Below are 20,392 nucleotides of genomic sequence, written 5' to 3'. Positions count from 1 at the left end.
AACTACATACACGTCATCATGAGTGAATTTACACACTACAAGTAGACTAGATATACACATGCCAAAATAAGTGAATCTAAAAAAAAACACTACAAGTATTATTGAATGGATGAAGTACCTAGCTCTTAAGAGCTCCAATTTATGTTTGTGTACAGTACCATGGAACAGCGGGACAGACGATGCAAGTCAACTCCGGCAATTAATGGTGGAGGAAGCATTAAAAAATAAATAAAGAAGTCCACCGGCATCCCCGATATTTCCACAAATCGTGATGTTTATGCATTTTCAGACATGACCTAGATGCATTTCGACCCTATTCGTCTAGAGTAGCATGACGTGTCATACATGTCAAGTCCAATAGGCTAGAATGTTGATACACAACAATACCATACTAGTACAGTATTAGTCAAACCAAGTAAAGTTTATACTGTTTTTGAAAGTCAAACCAAGTAAATTTTGATTAAACTTTTAGAACAATCTATCAACAAATATGATATTTTGTAGATATTATACGAAAATATATTTTCATTATCTATTTAATGATATTAATTTTATATTTTCCATGTTAATAATTTTTGGTATAAACATAGTCAAACTTAATATAGTTTGACTTTCTAAAAATAATATAGGCCTTAAGATTTGGGATGGAGGTAGTACATGTCAACTCCAATACGCTAAAATGTTGAAACACAACAAGGCCCAGTATTAATTTGCCACATTGTTGAGCATTAAGAATGAATATAATGCACAAGCTTGTTTCATAACAGCAAGTGTCTCTTTCCTTGTTGCGTCAAGATCCAAGTATACAAGGCCAGGGCCTGAAAGCTGAAATACGTTAAGTATTACTCTTATAAAGATCGTAAGGCTATCCGGCCAATCAAGCTGCTTCATGGGGCACAGCAATTATGGACATTGTTTTCACCAGCGACGGTACTTTGGTTGACCCGCTTTTTGCCATGGTCGTTAGATCTGGAATTTTTCCCACTTGTTTAGTTTCTTGTCAAGTCATAGGTGGGATAGGCTATGTGTTGTATCCTTCTGTCGGAGGCAGCCGCGTGCCGTGGTGAGCATGGCCAACATCTCGTCCGCGTCCCACATGTCCTTCTCTTCCGCGTCGCGCACCGCGGTGAAAACCTAGATCTTGAAAACATTTGCATCTTTCAGGACGCCCTCATCACCATTTCCATTTACTAGGCGTTACACGGAGATGCTGGTCGGGACCTCGGTCAACCCTTTTCCCTACTTGTTTGTTTTTGCTTGTGTGCATTTAGCAAACTGACATTATCATCGTGTGGTGAATCGAATCATAATACTTTATGCTCACTTATGTTTTCAACCAGGAGATCCTTCAATGGAGGTGTCCTACGAGAGCTGTGACGCCTCCCAGGAAGCAAAGGGCAGGGCGATTAGCCATGTCACTGTTGATGGTGTCGATAATGGAGTCAGTGGGAAGACCCTACTACAACCCCGCTGCATCATGTGGTCCCGCTGCCATGTGGCAGTGGTGGGTCACCACAACCACGATGGCGGGTTGATACGTCTCCGACGTATCGATAATTTCTTATGTTCCATGCCACATTATTGATGTTATCTACATGTTTTATGCACACTTTATGTCATATTCGTGCATTTTCTGGAACTAACCTATTAACAAGATCTTTGAAGTGTCGGTTCCTGTTTCTGCTGTTTTTGGTTTCGTAAATCCTAGTAACGAAATATTCTCGGAATCGGACGAAATCAACGCCTGTGTTCCTATTTTCACGGAAGCATCCAGAACACCCGAGAGCCACCAGGGAGGGGGCACAGGCCCACCAAACCACATGGCGGCGCGGCCAGGGGGGGCCCGCGCCACCCTATGGTGTGGGCACCCCTTCGACCCTCCTGCGCCGCCTCTTCGCCTATATAAAGCCCCTGGATCGAAAACCCTGATACGTTCGACGAAACCCACAGAAACCTTCCAGAGCCGCCGCCATCGCGAAGCCAAGATCTGGGGGACAGGAGTCTCTGTTCCGGCACGCCGCCGGAACGGGGAAGTGCCCCCGGAAGGCTTCTCCATCGACACCGCTGCCATCTCCACCGCCATCTTCATCACCGCTGCTGCTCCCATGAGGAGGGAGTAGTTCTCCATCGAGGCTCGGGGCTGTACCGGTAGCTATGTGGTTCATCTCTCTCCTATGTACTTCAATACAATAATCTCATGAGCTGCCTTACATGATTGAGATTCATATGATGATGCTTGTAATCTAGATGTCATTATGCTAGTCAAGTGAGTTTTACTTATGTGATCTCCGGAGACTCCTTGTCCCACGTGTGTAAAGGTGACAGTGTGTGCACCGTGTGGGTCTCTTAGGCTATATTTCACAGAATACTTATTCACTGATGAATGGCATAGTGAGGTGCTTATTTATATCTCTTTATGATTGCAATGTGTTTGTATCACAATCTATCTATGTGCTACTCTAGCAAAGTTATTAAAGTAGTTCTATTCCTCCTGCACGTGTGTAAAGGTGACAGTGTGTGCACCGTGTTAGTACTTGGTTTATGCTATGATCATGATCTCTTGTAGATTGCGAAGTTAACTATTGCTATGATAATATTGATGTGATCTATTCCTCCTACATATGCATGAAGGTGACAGTGTGCATGCTATGCTAGTACTTGGTTTAGTCTTTTGATCTATCTTACACTAAAGGTTACTAAAATATGAACATTAATTGTGGAGCTTGTTAACTCCGGCATTGAGGGTTCGTGTAATCCTACGCAATGTGTTCATCATCCAACAAGAGTGTAGAGTATGCATTTATCTATTCTGTTATGTGATCAATGTTGAGAGTGTCCACTAGTGAAAGTGTAATCCCTAGGCCTTGTTCCTAAATACTGCGTTACTACTTTGCTTGTTCTTGTTTCACTGTGTTACTACTGCTGCAATACTACCACCATCAACTACACGCCAGCAAGCTATTTTCTGGCACCGTTGCTACTGCTCATACTTATTTATACCACCTGTATTTCACTATCTCTTCGCCGAACTAGTGCACCTATTAGGTGTGTTGGGGACACAAGAGACTTCTTGCTTTGTGGTTGCAGGGTTGCATGAGAGGGATATCTTTGACCTCTTCCTCCCTGAGTTCGATAAACCTTGGGTGATCCACTTAAGGGAAAACTTGCTGCTGTTCTACAAACCTCTGCTCTTGGAGGCCCAACACTGTCTACAGGAAAGGAGGGGGAACGTAGACATCAAGCTATTTTCTGGCGCCGTTGCCGGGGAGGAAAGGTAAAAGGTACTCACACTCCGGATCTCGGCTACTAAGCTATTTCCCGGCGTTGTAAGTACTCGAAGCTATTTCCTTTAGATCCTGCAATTGCAACTTTTTGTTTCTTGTTTACACTAGTTTGGCATAATGGACAAGAATGAGCTTCTATTTCTATTTCCTGATTTAAAACATGGATTGTTTGATGCGAAAATTAAAAAACCTATGGAATCTTATTTGCATGCTGGTAGTAATATTAGTATGAACGCTTTGAACACCATTGTTGATAATAATATAGAAAGTTCTAAGCTTGGGGAAGCTGGTTTTCATGATCTTTTTAGTCCCCCAAGCATTGAGGAGAAAATTTTCTTTGATGATACTTTGCCTCCTATTTATGATGATTATAATGATAGTGGTCTTTTGGTGCCACCTACTATGGAGAGTAAATTTTGTTGTGATTATACTATGCCTCCTACACTTGATGAGAATAATAATGATAGCTACTTTGTTGAATTTGCTCCCGCTATTACTAATAAAATTGATTATGCCTATGTGGAGAGTAATAATTTTATGCATGAGACTCATGATAAGAATGCTTTATGTGATGCTTATATTGTTGAGTTTGCTCATGATGCTACTGAAAGTTATTATGAGAGAGGAAAAGATGGTTATAGAAATTTTCATGTTACTAAAACACCTCTCTATGTGCTGAAATTTTTGAAGCTACACTTGTTTTATCTTCCTATGCTTGTTACTTTGCTCTTCATGAACTTGTTTATTTACAAGATCCCTATGCATAGGAAGCATGTTAGACTAAAATGTGTTTTGAATTTGCCTTTTGATGCTCTCTTTTGCTTCAAATACTATTTCTTGCGAGTGCATCATTAAAACTGCTGAGCCCATCTTAATGGCTATAAAGAAAGAACTTCTTGGGAGATAACCCATGTGTTATTTTGCTACAGTACTTTGTTTTATATTTGTGTCTTGGAAGTTGTTTACTACTGTAGCAACCTCTCCTTATCTTAGTTTAGTGTTTTGTTGTGCCAAGTAAAGTCTTTGATAGTAAAGTAAGTACTAGATTTGGATTACTGCGCAGTTCCAGATTTCTTTGCTGTCACGAATCTGGGTCCACCTCCCTGTAGGTAGCTCAGAAAATTAAGCCAATTTACGTGCATGATCCTCAGATATGTACGCAACTTTCATTCAATTTGAGCATTTTCATTTGAGCAAGTCTGGTGCCATTTTAAAATTCGTCAATACGAACTGTTCTGTTTTGACAGATTCTGCCTTTTATTTCGCATTGCCTCTTTTGCTATGTTGGATGAATTTCTTTGATCCGTTAATGTCCAGTAGCATTATGCAATGTCCAGAAGTGTTAAGAATGATTGTGTCACCTCTGAATATGTTAATTTTTATTGTGCACTAACCCTCTAATGAGTTGTTTCGAGTTTGGTGTGGAGGAAGTTTTCAAGGATCAAGAGAGGAGTATGATGCAACATGATCAAGGAGAGTGAAAGCTCTAAGCTTGGGGATACCCCGGTGGTTCACCCCTGCATATATCAAGAAGACTCAAGCGTCTAAGATTGGGGATGCCCAAGGCATCCCCTTCTTCATCGACAAATTATCAGGTTCCTTCTCTTGAAACTATATTTTTATTCAATCACATCTTATGTACTTTACTTGGAGCGTCTGTTTGTTTGCTTTTGTTTTTGTTTGTGTTTGAATAAATTGGATTACATCATGCTTGTGTGGGAGAGAGACACGCTCCACTGGTTCGTATGAACACATGTGTTCTTAGCTCATAATATTCATGGCGAAGTTTCCTCTTCGTTAAATTGTTATATGGTTGGAATTGGAAAATGATACATGTAGTAATTGCTATAATGTCTTGGGTAATGTGATACTTGGTAATTGTTATGCTCATGTTTAAGCTCTTGCATCATATGCTTTGCACCCATTAATGAAGAAATACATAGAGCATGCTAAATTTGGTTTGCATATTTGGTTTCTCTAAGGTCTAGATAATTTCTAGTATTGAGTTTGAACAACAAGGAAGACGGTGTAGAGTCTTATAATGTTTACAATATGTCTTTTATGTGAGTTTTGTTGCACCGGTTCATCCTTGTGTTTGTTTCAAACAACCTTGCTAGCCTAAACTTTGTATCGAGAGGGAATACTTCTCATGCATCCAAATCCTTGAGCCAAACAACACTATGCCATTTGTGTCCACCATACCTACCTACTACATGGTATTTCCTGCCATTCCAAAGTAAATTGCTTGAGTGCTACCTTTAAACAATTCAAAATTTATCACCTCTGATTTGTGTCAATGTTTTATAGCTCATGAGGAAGTATGTGGTGTTTATCTTTCAATCTTGTTGGGCAACTTTCACCAATGGACTAGTGGCTTCATCCGCTTATCCAATAATTTTGCAAAAAGAGCTGGCAATGGGATTCCCAGTCCCAAATTAATTAACAAAAATAGACACTCCTCCATGGTATGTGATTGTTGGACGGTACCCGAAGGATTCGGTTAGCCATGGCTTGTGTAAGCAAAGGTTGGGAGGAGTGTCATCATAATAAAACTAAAATAAAAAGGCACTCCTTCATGGTATGAGATTGTTGGCAGGCACCCGAGGATTCGGTTAGCCATGGTTTGTGAAAAAAAGGTTGGAAGGAGTGCCACCCAAAAATAAAATAAAATGGGAGCCGCTCTTTGAAGGTTTGTCTGGCAAGGGGTTAGAGTACCCGCTACCATTCGTTGACAACAACATACACCTCTCAAAACTTTATTTTTATGCTCTCTTTATGTTTTCAAAATAAAAGCTCTAGCACAAATATAGCAATCGATGCTTTTCCTCTATGGAGGACCATTCTTTTACTTTCATTGTTGAGTCAGTTCACCTATCTCTCTCCACCTCAAGAAGCAAACACTTGTGTGAACTGTGCATTGATTCCTACATACTTGCATATTGCACTTATTATATTACTCTATGTTGACAATATCCATGAGATATACATGTTATAAGTTGAAAGCAACCGCTGAAACTTAATCTTCTTTTGTGTTGCTTCACTGCCTTTACTTTGAATTATTGCTTTATGAGTTAACTCTTATGCAAGACTTATTGATGCTTGTCTTTAAGTACTATTCATGAAAAGTCTTTGCTTTATGATTCAGTTGTTTACTCATGTCATTACCATTGTTTTGATCGCTGCATTCACTACATATGCTTTACAAATAGTATGATCAAGTTTATGATGGCATGTCACTCCAGAAATTATCTGTGTTATCGTTTTACCTGCTCGGGACGAAGCGTAACTAAGCTTGGGGATGCTGATACGTCTCGACGTATCGATAATTTCTTATGTTCCATGCCACATTATTGATGTTATCTACATGTTTTATGCACACTTTATGTCATATTCGTGCATTTTCTGAACTAACCTATTAACAAGATGCCGAAGTGCCGGTTCTGTTTCTGCTGTTTTTGGTTTCAGAAATCCTAGTAACGAAATATTCTCGGAATCGGACGAAATCAACGCCCAGGTTCCTATTTTCACCGGAAGCATCCAGAACACCCGAGAGCCACCAGGGAGGGGGCACAGGCCCACCAAACCACATGGCGGCGCGGCCAGGGGGGGCCTGCGCCACCCTATGGTGTGGGCACCCCTTCGACCCTCCTGCGCCGCCTCTTCGCCTATATAAAGCCCCTGGATCGAAAACCCTGATACGTTCGACGAAACCCACAGAAACCTTCCAGAGCCGCCGCCATCGCGAAGCCAAGATCTGGGGGACAGGAGTCTCTGTTCCGGCACGCCGCCGGAACGGGGAAGTGCCCCCGGAAGGCTTCTCCATCGACACCGCTGCCATCTCCACCGCCATCTTCATCACCGCTGCTGCTCCCATGAGGAGGGAGTAGTTCTCCATCGAGGCTCGGGGCTGTACCGGTAGCTATGTGGTTCATCTCTCTCCTATGTACTTCAATACAATAATCTCATGAGCTGCCTTACATGATTGAGATTCATATGATGATGCTTGTAATCTAGATGTCATTATGCTAGTCAAGTGAGTTTTACTTATGTGATCTCCGGAGACTCCTTGTCCCACGTGTGTAAAGGTGACAGTGTGTGCACCGTGTGGGTCTCTTAGGCTATATTTCACAGAATACTTATTCACTGATGAATGGCATAGTGAGGTGCTTATTTATATCTCTTTATGATTGCAATGTGTTTGTATCACAATCTATCTATGTGCTACTCTAGCAAAGTTATTAAAGTAGTTCTATTCCTCCTGCACGTGTGTAAAGGTGACAGTGTGTGCACCGTGTTAGTACTTGGTTTATGCTATGATCATGATCTCTTGTAGATTGCGAAGTTAACTATTGCTATGATAATATTGATGTGATCTATTCCTCCTACATATGCATGAAGGTGACAGTGTGCATGCTATGCTAGTACTTGGTTTAGTCTTTTGATCTATCTTACACTAAAGGTTACTAAAATATGAACATTAATTGTGGAGCTTGTTAACTCCGGCATTGAGGGTTCGTGTAATCCTACGCAATGTGTTCATCATCCAACAAGAGTGTAGAGTATGCATTTATCTATTCTGTTATGTGATCAATGTTGAGAGTGTCCACTAGTGAAAGTGTAATCCCTAGGCCTTGTTCCTAAATCAAGCGTTACTACGCTTGTTTCTTTGTTTCACCGTGTTACTATTTCTTGCAATACTACCACCATCAACTACACGCCAGCAAGCTATTTTCTGGCACCGTTGCTACTGCTCATACTTATTTATACCACCTGTATTTCACTATCTCTTCGCCGAACTAGTGCACCTATTAGGTGTGTTGGGGACACAAGAGACTTCTTGCTTTGTGGTTGCAGGGTTGCATGAGAGGGATATCTTTGACCTCTTCCTCCCTGAGTTCGATAAACCTTGGGTGATCCACTTAAGGGAAAACTTGCTGCTGTTCTACAAACCTCTGCTCTTGGAGGCCCAACACTGTCTACAGGAAAGGAGGGGGAACGTAGACATCATGGGTCACCACAACCACGATGGCACTTCAGCTTTAATCGAAGCCCTGGCGCCAAAGCTGAAGGTGACGTAAAAGATACCAGACGAGGTCATCAGTCCCTGATTAAAGACAGAAGCGGCGTCAGCTGGGCCAAAGTAGCTTTATAACGTAGCTTAGCTCATCAAAGATTCCATTAGGGTTTCTTCCCTTGTAAGCCATCATCTCCCCTATATAAGGAGAGGAGGGACACCCCCGCGCGGGACGAACAGCGAGAGATTAGATGACGATCAGTAGCGAGTAGCAGAGGTCTTGTACCGTACCATCTTCAACCTCTGGCCCTCGGCCAAGTTCATCAATACAATCCGGTTTCTTTTCTCTCTTTCCCTTTTAACAAAACCCTCCCCCGGATCCTCTAGCGCACATTCGGCCCCAACTTAAGCCATCCCATGGCATCTGTTGTTACACCACGACGACATGCCTCACCACGGAAAAAGCGTACGCTCTGGTAGTACAAGGAGGTGCGTTTGGTATCCTGAAGGAACGGGCCATCTGGTTGTCTGGAAGGCCTCTGTGTTGCCCAACCGGTTCTCAAAGCACCCCTAGGATATGCCTGGGAGAAACATCCAAATCCTCCCCAGTAGTTAGGGTTTGGTAGAGGATGGCGAATGCGGTGGCTAGGGTTTCGTAGAGGATGGCGAATGCAGAGGCCGGGTAGCGCTATCTCCTTTTTATCGAGGAGAGGCCAAGTGGAACGATGCTGGTAGATGGACGCCATTACACTGGCCTCGGGAGCCGCACCGTGACGGGTCGCAAACCCACACCGACATGCATGCACCGCGTAGAATAAGTTGATCGGGGCATTATGTCAATGTCAGCGCACAGGCCATGTGGCTTTCTTATGCTCCCAGAATTGCCCCTCCCACCCTTCAACCACAACGCTACATGGCCGTTATAGGGGGTGTCGTGCAACTTATTGGCCCGCAGTTCGTGCCGACAACATTTTGGTTTCCAAAACACACCTCATATTTTTGCCGAAAGAACACAAAAGTGTGGTTTTCCATAATTAAGGCATTTCACATTTCATCTTGGGCCATTAGAATACTGCAGTTTAGGCATATGGTTGTTTTGGAAATGTAGAGGCTTATATATTCAAACGAAGTACATGTTTCCCTAAGAGTATCTCCACCGCCCCCACACACACACCCCAAATAGGCACCGGCATGCTTGCGCCGACAGTTCTCTATTGGAGGCGCCGACACGTGCTCCCGCAATTTGGGGAGGGCTGCACACACCGACGAACCTAAAGCGCCAGTTTACGTAGGAACTTAAACATGCATCAAACTTAAAACACGGTGGATTTCTTTCAGATTTGTACAAAGTTTGAAAATTTTAAACTAAAAGACAAAAAAAACTAAACTAATGACGGCGACTCAACACGATTTAAGTCTATGCTGTCAGTGCCAACGCCATTGTCATCATCCGAGTCAACTTTATCGATGGTGCCGGTGGAGCTCCACTAGCGAGGTTGATGATGTTGGCGCTATCAATCGACGACCACCACTCCGATTGCCAGTCCCTGCTGACGTTCGAGTTCAAATATCAGGCCTGATTACACATGGGCACTCCTCGGGCCGGGCCCGAAAAAGCCCGAACCTAATTTTCCAGGCCCGAGCCCGGACCAGCCCGACATTCGAGCTTGCAAATTAGGCCCGAACCCGGCCCGAACAGACCAAAGCCCGGCCCGAACTAGGCTAAAATCTTGTTTTCTTCAAGCCCGAGCCCGACCCGGCCCGACGTTCGGCTCCAAATTCAGGCCCGAACCCGACCCGACTTGCAAGCCCAGCTCGGGATTTTTGGGCCGGGACGGATCAGGCCGTCCGGGACGGGTTGCCCATGCCCAGCTGTAGGCCTGAGCTTAGCCCCGCCCGGCCCGGGATTTTTGGGCCGGGTCGGGCCATCCAGGCCGGGCTAGGCATGGACAACTGTAATTTCACCCGACTTGGGTGTTCTGTGGGTGGTGTTTTGCTTTTCTTCCAAACAGTAAATGCTGCTCCATTTTATAGCCAGACTGCCAAGGAAGGCGAGATAGTAGTCTGGACCTCCAACCATGGCGCCGGCGTCGAAGAGCAGAGGCAAGAAGACGAAAAGAAAAACCAAAACCCCGCCTTCCTCCACCTTGGTTCCTTCCCCATCGACGGTGGAGCCACAGGCTGCGGTGGCGGAAACGCCGTCGATCGATGTCCTCACCGAGTTCGTCCTTCAGGACATTCTCCGCCGCCTCTCCCTCGCCGACCTCCTCCGTGCTGCCCTCGCCTCCCACCGCTGGCGCCGCCTGGCCTCCCGCTGCCTCCCTCGCGATCCTCCTCTCCTCGGCTACTTCTTCCACCCAGCCGAAGTCCACGTTCCGTTCCCTGAGCGGGATCCAAAGATCGTCGAAACCCCCGCCGTGTTCGCTCCCCTCGACGCCTCCTCCCCGCGCCTTTCCCTCGATTTCGCCCCGGACGCCTCCCGTTTCTTTGTCTACGATGCGCATCAAGGTCTCCTCCTTCTCGAGCCGAGCGAGAGCGTCCCCAAGGTGGTCCTCCCCCGCTTCCTCGTCCTCGACCCGGCCACCCGCCGCCGCACGGTCCTCTCGCCGCCGCCGCGCGACACGGTGCCCGATGACCGCCGCTGGCGCAGCTCAAGGTACTACGTCGGCTCCGCGCTTCTCTCCCGCACGCACCCGAGCAAGCTCTGCTTCGAGGCCGTCTGCTTCGCCATCGACGGAGGGCACCCTCGCGCCTGGGTCGCGTCCGTCGACGACGGCAAGTGCAGCTGGCGCGCGCTCCCGCGGGACGAGCAGGTGCTGGTCGATTTCGATCCCTATTGGTTCGAGGGACGCGCCGTGCGCGCCGCCGGGAAGATCTACTGGCACATCTGCCAGTCCTCGCGTCTGCTCGTGCTGGACCCTTCCACGCTCAGGTTCTCCTACTTGGCGGCGCCGGGCGAGCTGTTTGCGCACAACCGCAACCCCAAGTACCGCATCGGGGAGACGCCGGATGGGCGCCTTTGCCTGGTCACCGACGCCGAGCAGCAGCTGCAGCTCTGGGTACGCGGGAAGGGCGACAAGGGCTGGATTCTGGAGAGGAAAATCGTCGACTTGCTCGTGCTCTGCGACAAGCTGCGTGGCCTGCCCGTCGACCCCATGTTCAGGACCCTCTGCGTCTGGCCCAGCGACATGGACGCCGGCCGCACAGGGAAGGTGTTCATCAAGACGTGGGGATTCGGCCGCTTCTCCTTCCATATGGACACCGGCAAGATGGAGCTCCTGGCGACCAAACGTGGCAAGGAATATGGCCACCCCATGTTCGCCTACTTCCTCGCATGGCCGCCCGCGTTCCTCGCACCAGACAACTGAAGAATTTCAGGTAATTTATAGCACCAGACAACCTCTGCTAGCTCTTATTGGTGTCATTTTTGTGCACAATTGTTTTGGCTGGATTAGCTTGTTGCGTTCTCATGCATGCATGCTATCATAAGTATTTGCATTATCTTTGGAGTAGGCTAATGGAACATGGAAGCACAATCAATTCTCTACTCTTAACGGTGTCATTTTTATGCACAATTGTTTTGCTTGGAGTAGCTTGTTGCGCCGTTGCGGGTGCTTAATACTACCATAAGTATGTGCATTAGCTTTTTTTTTTATATAACCTACACCTCTTTATTCATTGGAGATAAGTGTTACGTCTGAAACCAAAAGAGGTATAATCACATCAGGAGGTTCATTATCCAGACATTTTGGACTGAACCTTTTGCTGACCTAGCTAATTCATGAGTATGTGCGTTAGCTTTGTTGGAAGCACAGTTTCCCATCCTTTCTAGGATCTGTTAGCTTATAGGGATTTCTTCTTGCAAGATATTCTGTAGGTAGCAATAGGATACTGAAGTGATTGTGCTCAAAATCAAAAGGTGGGAGGCCATCATCCATGTTCTCATCACAATTTTGTTGGTTGCTAGTGCTGTTCGTTGTCCTATCCTGCCGTTGTAGTTGTATCTGTCATCCCGAAGCTTACAAATTTGGAAATTGTAATTGTGACAATAGGGCCAACCATAAGGGTTATCTCAGTACTATGTTGGTACTATGTTACATGACATCAAACTTCATTTGAAGCTTTCCTAGGACCGGTTTTATGCACCCTAGGCCACATGTAGTTTCGACAACAGGACCAACCACAAGGGTTATCTCGGTTCCATGTTGCTTTGGATTGTAATGTTCATTTTGATTATGCAGTTTTGTACAATGGGTTTACAATTTAACCGCCCGCTCACTCTGATTTCCTTGTTCATTTTGATTTATCATAGACAACTTTGAGATCCCCATCAGAATTAACAAACGTGTATATTTTCCTGGGGGATTAGTGTCTTAATTGATAGTTTAGTTTACGAGGCTTGTTGCAAGTTTGTGACTGGACTTTTTAGCTTCTGCTTCTGAATGATATACCTCTAAAATCAGCATCTTGAGCAATCCCATCTTACTTCATACTACCTCCGTACCAATGAACAAGGCTTGTATTTTTTTTCTTCTACAAGTCAAACTACGTAAAATTTGACCAAGTTCTTAGAAACAATCATTGACATGTACAAAAAAAAAGTAAATACCGTTAGATACATCATGAAATGTATTTTCATGTGATATCTATATAATTTTATAGTTGTTCATAGTTTTTTCTAAAAGTTTTGTTAAACCTTACTTAGCTTGAATTTTCTTGAGAAAATATAAGCCTTATTCATTTGAACTGAGGTAGTACCATAATGTGTTTATTCTCTTGGACATTCGGGGTTGGCCGTTTGTCTTGGTTATAAAAACTGTCATTGATCACATTAAGTTCCATACTGCCACAACTAATCTCAACTTTACATTATCTCAACTTTACAATTAATAAAGATACTATTGTGCCTGTATTTTTTCTTGTATTTGGTGATTTAGTAGATCAAGGAAGTCTAGAAAGGATATTATTCGTGTCATGTTGTGTATGATTATACATCGCTTTGTCATAAATCCGTTGAGTACCTTGTAGATCCCTGCGTAGATTCAGTTGATGATATTGTTTGTGGAAAGATAGCCCATCTGTTTCAGTTTTCTTTTCATAATACCGTAGAATTCAGTTTATCTGAATTGGTGCAATCTTTCTGAAAGAGAAAATCTTTCAGTAGGTGACTGTGTATTCCCTTCAGTGTTTGGATTCCAAGCAATAAAAAAATATACACGTGAGCTTAATGTTATGGTCACAAGTCAGTTTGATATTTAACTGCTTGCTCTTCTATTGTGTTCATACAATTCTACTGGTTCGGTTCTGTGCAAATTTGGTAGCTAATACTTCTGTCATTTCTATGGTTCAGGCCGTGTGGTGTGGGTTTCTTTGCTTGAAGTCAGCTCGCATGCTTTCATTTCAGGGCCAGTGCTTCCGTAGTGCTATCTCCCCTTCCATGCGCTCTTGGGGAAGCTCCGATTCTGGGTACCTTGGCATGTATGAGACTATTTCAGCAGTCTGTTGATGCTATGTTATCCGAGCATCACCTGAACTTGATAATATTAAGCTAGGCCGTATTATTACTTATTTTGGACGATACATGGTTTGGGTTGTATTCAGCAATGTTTATCGCATTTCAGCTGTCCTATTGTTCTTTTCTGACTTTGTACTTTGAGGGGTTGGCCACTGTGATGATCAAATTAATAGCTTGAACTTGTATCATACTATGTACTATCTAGCGGGCTGTTGAGCATCTTGATGTCGGACAGTACGAGTAGTGTACAACTGTGTTGCTTGGTTTGATTGATACTCTATCGCATCTACTGTATCTTCTGCAGACAATTAGATGCACACAATATGCAAATTGCTTGTTGTCCTGGAAGAGGCTAGCGATGGCGTCCCTGATCTGCTGTGCCGTAGAGCCCGGGGCCATGATGGTGCCGAGGAGCTCGGAGGAGATCATCCAGGAGAGAACGGTGTAGTCATCCCGCACCCAGTTGGAGGTGGGCGACGTGTTCGACGGCGTGGCAAAAACGGTGCCGGGGCCATGATGGTGCCGAGGAGCTCGGAGGAGATCATCCAGGAGAGAACGGTGTAGTCATCCCGCACCCAGTTGGAGGTGGGCGACGTGTTCGACGGCGTGGCAAAAACGGTGCCAAGGACATGGCGGGTGAGTCCTGTTAGAAATAGGATAGCTTTGATACTAAGCTAACTAGGAAGTTATTAAGATTTGCTTAGATCATAAGCTAAGTAGGTAGTTACTTTTGTCCAAACGCTGTAATCCCGAAGGGATGTCTTTGTAACCGCCTTATAGGCGTCTGTTCGGTGGGTATATATACCCCCAACAATCATCAATGAAAGATCACTTGATTCTCTCACTCATTAGTTCTTAAACACGTTATCAGCACTGCCTCTACCGAGAGCAACATGAGAGATTGAGAAGAGGAAGGAAAGAAATATCAGGGAGGAAGCTTAGTCGTCTCCGCCGGCGTCTTCGTCACTGGCCCTCGTCTACTCGCACCGGCGCGAACAATCACGGCGTCCCACGCCCGCGGCAGCGGTCCTCGACCATGCTCACACGAGCGCAGAGGCAACGCCGGCCCCGGCGCTCGTCCTCCTGAGACGGCCGTGGCCCTCGGCCCGGTTCCTCGTGGTGGCGTGGCAACCAGGCGCGGCGAAGGCGACGACCGATGGCGGCGGCCGCGGCCGCGGCCTCTGCCGGCGACGCAGCGGTGCCCTCCGTCCACCAACCCGCAGGGCCGATGTTCTTCAGAGCACTGCAGCACGGCCAGTGCCCCGCGATGCCCACTGGCAACGCGCGGTGCGCTCGTCCTCTAGGCGGCGCCAGAAATCGATGCAACGAGTCCACCCTTCAGGCCTTCACACCCCTTCTCCTCAATCGGCTCCACAACAGAAATTTATGCGGTGGCCACAGCGACCGGCCGGGTTGCCATCGCACAGCAAAGTTGGGCAGAAGCAAACGAATCCATTGATTCCTATCTATCCACGCAGGAAGGATAGGAAACCTTATCTCTTGGTTGTTTTCGTTTACTCCTTCAGATTTAGTAATTTATGCAAATGTCCCTGTAGTTTCTGGTTCAGACTCTAGGCTAAACTGATACTTACAAATTAGCTCTCTAGCTTTTGCATGTTACAGACGAGTCATCCTATTCGTGGGACTTTGCATATTTTTACATTACCGAGGTTTTCGACCAACTGCTTATTGTTGTTTACATTTAAGCCTTTAGCATTACAACTACTACAGATCATATGGTCTTGCTAAATTGCATGAAATAATTATAATATGGTCTTGCTAAATTGCATGAAACAATTATAATTATGTACGATTTTACATCATGTAAAAGTACCACGTCAAGCCCTCAAACTTCCACATATTGGGCTAGAATATTTTACTCAAATTTCGCATATTTCTGAAATATATAGTGTTGTATATATTTGCCTCTAGCATTTTATATAACATGCAATTTGATACAACAATTTTATTTTGCAATTTAAATCAAATTTTCTTGTGAAATTCTCATTCAAAATATGAGATACAATTGCCAATAAAATATGTGACTACCTCAAATTTAATCTTTCATTATCCACCATGTTTTAATGAGAGATGTACTCCATAAATATGGGAAAAAATCTACAATGTGTTAACTTACTATTTGAGATCAACACACATATATGGCATGCATGGAAGCACTAGCTTAACATTCAATTGTTCCTCTAGAGCATACTTGTTGTTTACCAAATGAAAATTTTACTATCAAAGTAAAATTGAATTCCGGCATGATCACTATATGCTTTATTTTACATTGGTATTACATAAAATTATGGAACCTACATCATAGAACTATTATCGTGTCATATGTCTATCAAGACAAAAATCCATCATACATGACACTAATTGAGTTTCTCACAAAACTACTATAGGTTCTCCATTATATGGTGATAATTGTATTCACTATAAATAACCAATGTCAAAAATACATATCTATGTTTTGGCAATGAATTTAACATCTCCCATCACTTTGGGTAAGAAGTCCAAAGCATTGATAGAAGTATCATTTAATATCTCAATATTGAATGTCTACTCCATGGTCATTAATTAAGGAATTACCTCGGCCATTAATATGCTCAATAGAAGCATTTTCACAAACTTATTTACTATCATAGTAAATGATTTGCATGATCATCTCATGCAAGGCTAAAATCTCCATCAAAGGAATTCACTAAACTCATATTAGATGAGAGAAAATGGATAAATATCTATTCCTCTCTAAAATCTCCACCAAGGAGATATTTGTTGTATAAATACAATGTTAATAGGTTCTCATTCACTTTTGAGGATTTCTAGTCCATTGATGTTATTCACTTCTGTTGTCTATAAAATCAACTCCAAGTTTATATTTTGTGATTAGGCAATTTCAAATATGTGCCTGATTCAAAAACCTCAATGCACTTTACATCCTACTTTGATGGTAATGCACATACATCATCGTCTTTATTTCAGGATATATATATATGTTATCTTCTTATGAAGATTCATTAGATACACCCTACGGGTGATATATAGCACGACCTGAAATTCAAGTATTACTCATAATACTAAGAATCTCAATGGTCTTGAAAAGAACCATGAGAAATCAATGTAAAGTGGAGGTAAAATGACAAGCATAAACATAATGGCCGTGTTAAAAGGGGATAACATAACTCTCAAGTTCATCAAAGATGTTATTGTATGAATCATTATACATATGAAATCCCAATTCCCAAGACTTTTGGTTGGATTATTCCCCTAAATTCATCATATAATATGAGTTCAACTGGATAATTTTGAAGGTCACTTCGATAATTTTGAAGCTCACTTCAATAAACACCAGAATATAATATGGTTATGGATTGTACTTATATTCTTCATCATGAAGAAAACAAAAGTGTAATCCGGCAGGAGATACACTCCTTCACAATAACATGTTTCTTGTGGAATAAAATTCCCAATAGATTTTTGGGACTTCATTTTGTCTCATGACTATCCAAATATGTCATTTAACATATACGCATACTATTAAATGTGGTATGTTGTCCATTAATATCATGTTTCTCATACATGACATTTCAATGTATGAAGTAAATTCATACTAAACTTTGTTGCGTCGAAACTAATTTTTTCAGATTTTGATGAATCTAAGATTTTTCATAATCTCCTTGATCACCCATTATAGGGATAATGCGAAAAATTAGTGAAATTTTGCTGGTCACAATTTACAAGTTGCAAAATTCTCAAATCATTAGATTTTTTGAGCACCTAATGTGCCATGAGAATTTTTTTTCTTCTAAATCTCTCACACTCCACTCAAATTACTTGAATTTATTCAAGAAGATACTTGTTGACTATTCAACAACTATCCGGGTCATATAAGTATTTCATGGTATTGATAGACACATCTAGTGGATGGTCTTACATGGGTCTTTAATCTCCACAGATCCATGATTTTACTAAATTAATTGCTCAAATTATCAAATTAAGAGCAAAATATTATATATATTGGTTAAATCAATACTAATATTTTTTATGAGCATTCATGATTTTACTAAGTACCTGCGTGTACATACCCAGAATAGTGCAACTAAATTCTTTGTCAAAAGAATCAAACTAATTAAATGGCCACTGCAACAAAATTTTGATATACCAACATATTGTTGGAGACATGCGGTCTTACACGCCGTAGATCTAATCTAGATCATTACAGTTGCTTATCATACTACTTCCCCTTGTAGTAAGTACGTGGAAATCAAACAAGTATTTCCCATCTGCGATAATTCGGTTATATACCGGTATCACCACCCCATCGTACATCATGGGCCCTCACATCAATTTGGGATCTATGTGATAAATAACTTAGGTATAATTGTTTATCCGTCAAATGCCTCAAGACCCTAACAAGGGAGTTATTGATAGCCCGTACGCTGATTGCATTTGCAATAACGACATTTTTCGGCATTAGGGGAAGATTAGTACCACAAAGAATGCCGATAAATAAATAATAAATGTCATAGACTTTCAGTCCTTATATTCACGTACTTGAGAATCTAAACGACAAGTTTAGTCATAAATTTGCAACACATTGCAAATCTGCCACATACATTTACTCGTGACAAATATGTCACAAAATCATATTATGCATGCAACCTATGTGCCAAAAGAGTGAAGGTACCTAATGTAACCACTTTCCTCCAAAATGAGAGCAAAAGGGGGAGAAAATTGGCCACATGAGATATAAATTCTCACATGCTTCCGCGGAATAGAGGAAATTATATCCTCAACAAGTAAATGTAGTTCAACCTCAAGTTGAATAACACATAGTGGATGCTCATCATCCAAACCCAGCACAAATGTGCACATAATTTTAGGTGTTGGGACATCGAAACACCTTGACTCCATTGTTATGGGAAATCATGAGGAGTTCAAATATTTTAATCAAATTTCCACAAATCTTATTGATTCAACAGAATCATACAACAAAGACTACATTTTGTCGACAAATATTTATTCTTGTTCATTGGGTTTGCAATTTAACCGCCCGCTCTCACTCTGATTTCCTTGTTCATTTTGATTTATCATAGACAACTTTGAGATCCCCATCAGAATTAACAAACGTGTATAATTTCCTGGGGGATTAGTTGCTTGATAGTTTAGTTTAAGAGGCTTGTTGCAATTTTGTGACTGGACTTTTTAGCTTCTGTTTCTGAATGATGTACCTCGAAAATCAGCATCTTGAGCAATCCCATCTTACTTCATACTACCTCCGTTCCAATGAACAAGGCTTGTATTTTTTTTCCTCTAAAAGTCAAACTATGTAAAATTTGACCAAGTTTTTAGTAAAAATCATTGACATGTACAAAAAACGTAAATACCGTTAGATACATCATGAAATGTATTTTCATGTGATATCTATATAATTTTATAGCTGTTCATAGTTTTTTCTAAAAGTTTTGTTAAACCTTACTTAGCTTGAATTTTCTTAAGAAAATATAAGCCGTATTCATTTGAACTGAGGTAGTACCATAATGTGTTTATTCTCTTGGACATTCGGGGTTGGCCGTTTTTCTTGGTTATAAAAACTGTCATTGATCACATTAAGTTCCATACTGCCACAACTAATCTCAACTTCACATTATCTCAACTTTACAATTAATAAAGATACTATTGTGTCTGTATTTTTTCTAGTATTTGGTGATTTAGTAGATCAAGGAAGTCTAGAAAGGATATTATTCGTGTCATGTTGCGTATGATTATACATGTGTCGTTGTTCGCTTTGTAATAAATCCGTTGAGTACCTTGTAGATCCCTGCGTAGATTCAGTTGATGATATTGTTTGTGGAAAGATAGCCCATCTGTTTCAGTTTTCTTTTCATAATACCGTAGAATTCAGTTTATCTGAATTGGTGCAATCTTTTTGAAAGAGAAAATCTTTCAGTAGGTGACTGTGTATTCCCTTCCGTGTTTGGATTCCAAGCAATAAAAAAATATACACGTGAGCTTAATGTTATGGTCACAAGTCAGTTTGATATTTAACTGCTTGCTCTTCTATTGTGTTCATACAATTCTACTGGTTCGGTTCTGTGCAAATTTGGTAGCTAATACTTCTGTCATTTCTATGGTTCAGGCCGTGTGGTGTGGGTGTCTTTGCTTGAAGTCAGCTCGCATGCTTTCATTTCAGGGCCAGTGCTTCCGTAGTGCTATCTCCCCTTCCATGCGCTCTTGGGGAAGCTCCGATTCTGGGTACCTTGGCATGTATGAGACTATTTCAGCAGTCTGTTGATGCTATGTTATCCGAGCATCACCTGAACTTGATAATATTAAGCTAGGCCGTATTATTACTTATTTTGGACGATACATGGTTTGGGTCGTATTCAGCAATGTTTATCGCATTTCAGCTGTCCTATTGTTCTTTTCTGACTTTGTACTTTGAGGGGTTGGCCACTGTGATGATCAAATTAATAGCTTGAACTTGTATCATACTATGTACTATCTAGCGGGCTGTTGAACATCTTGATGTCGGACAGTACGAGTAGTGTACAACTGCGTTGCTTGGTTTGA

The 20,392-nt window shown here is 42.5% G+C and overlaps 1 protein-coding gene across 2 annotated transcripts; it reads left to right on the top strand.

Annotated features, from left to right (window-relative positions):
- Positions 1 to 10,312: 10,312 nt before the first annotated feature.
- On the top strand, positions 10,313 to 20,392 carry LOC127300457 (uncharacterized). 2 transcript variants are annotated; one of them, XM_051330560.2, is made up of 2 exons: positions 10,313 to 11,676; positions 19,959 to 20,392. In XM_051330560.2, exon 1 carries the CDS (start codon positions 10,377 to 10,379, stop codon positions 11,664 to 11,666), a length of 1,290 nt encoding a protein of 429 aa, XP_051186520.1. In that variant the 5' UTR covers positions 10,313 to 10,376; the 3' UTR covers positions 11,667 to 11,676; positions 19,959 to 20,392. The 2 variants fall into 2 exon arrangements, with proteins under 2 accessions (XP_051186520.1, XP_051186524.1); XM_051330564.2 differs by lacking the exon at positions 19,959 to 20,392 and adding an exon at positions 13,649 to 14,001.

Source organism: Lolium perenne, chromosome 5 (assembly GCF_019359855.2).
Source record: "Lolium perenne isolate Kyuss_39 chromosome 5, Kyuss_2.0, whole genome shotgun sequence".
Lineage (NCBI taxonomy): Eukaryota > Viridiplantae > Streptophyta > Magnoliopsida > Poales > Poaceae > Lolium > Lolium perenne.
The sequence above is the reverse complement of the archived record's forward strand: the minus strand, read 5'-3'. Positions and strand labels throughout refer to the sequence as shown.

Excerpts from the sequence above, each read along its gene's own strand:
- LOC127300457 (XM_051330560.2), top strand. The coding sequence starts at position 10,377 with ATGGCGCCGGCGTCGAAGAGCAGAGGCAAGAAGACGAAAAGAAAAACC.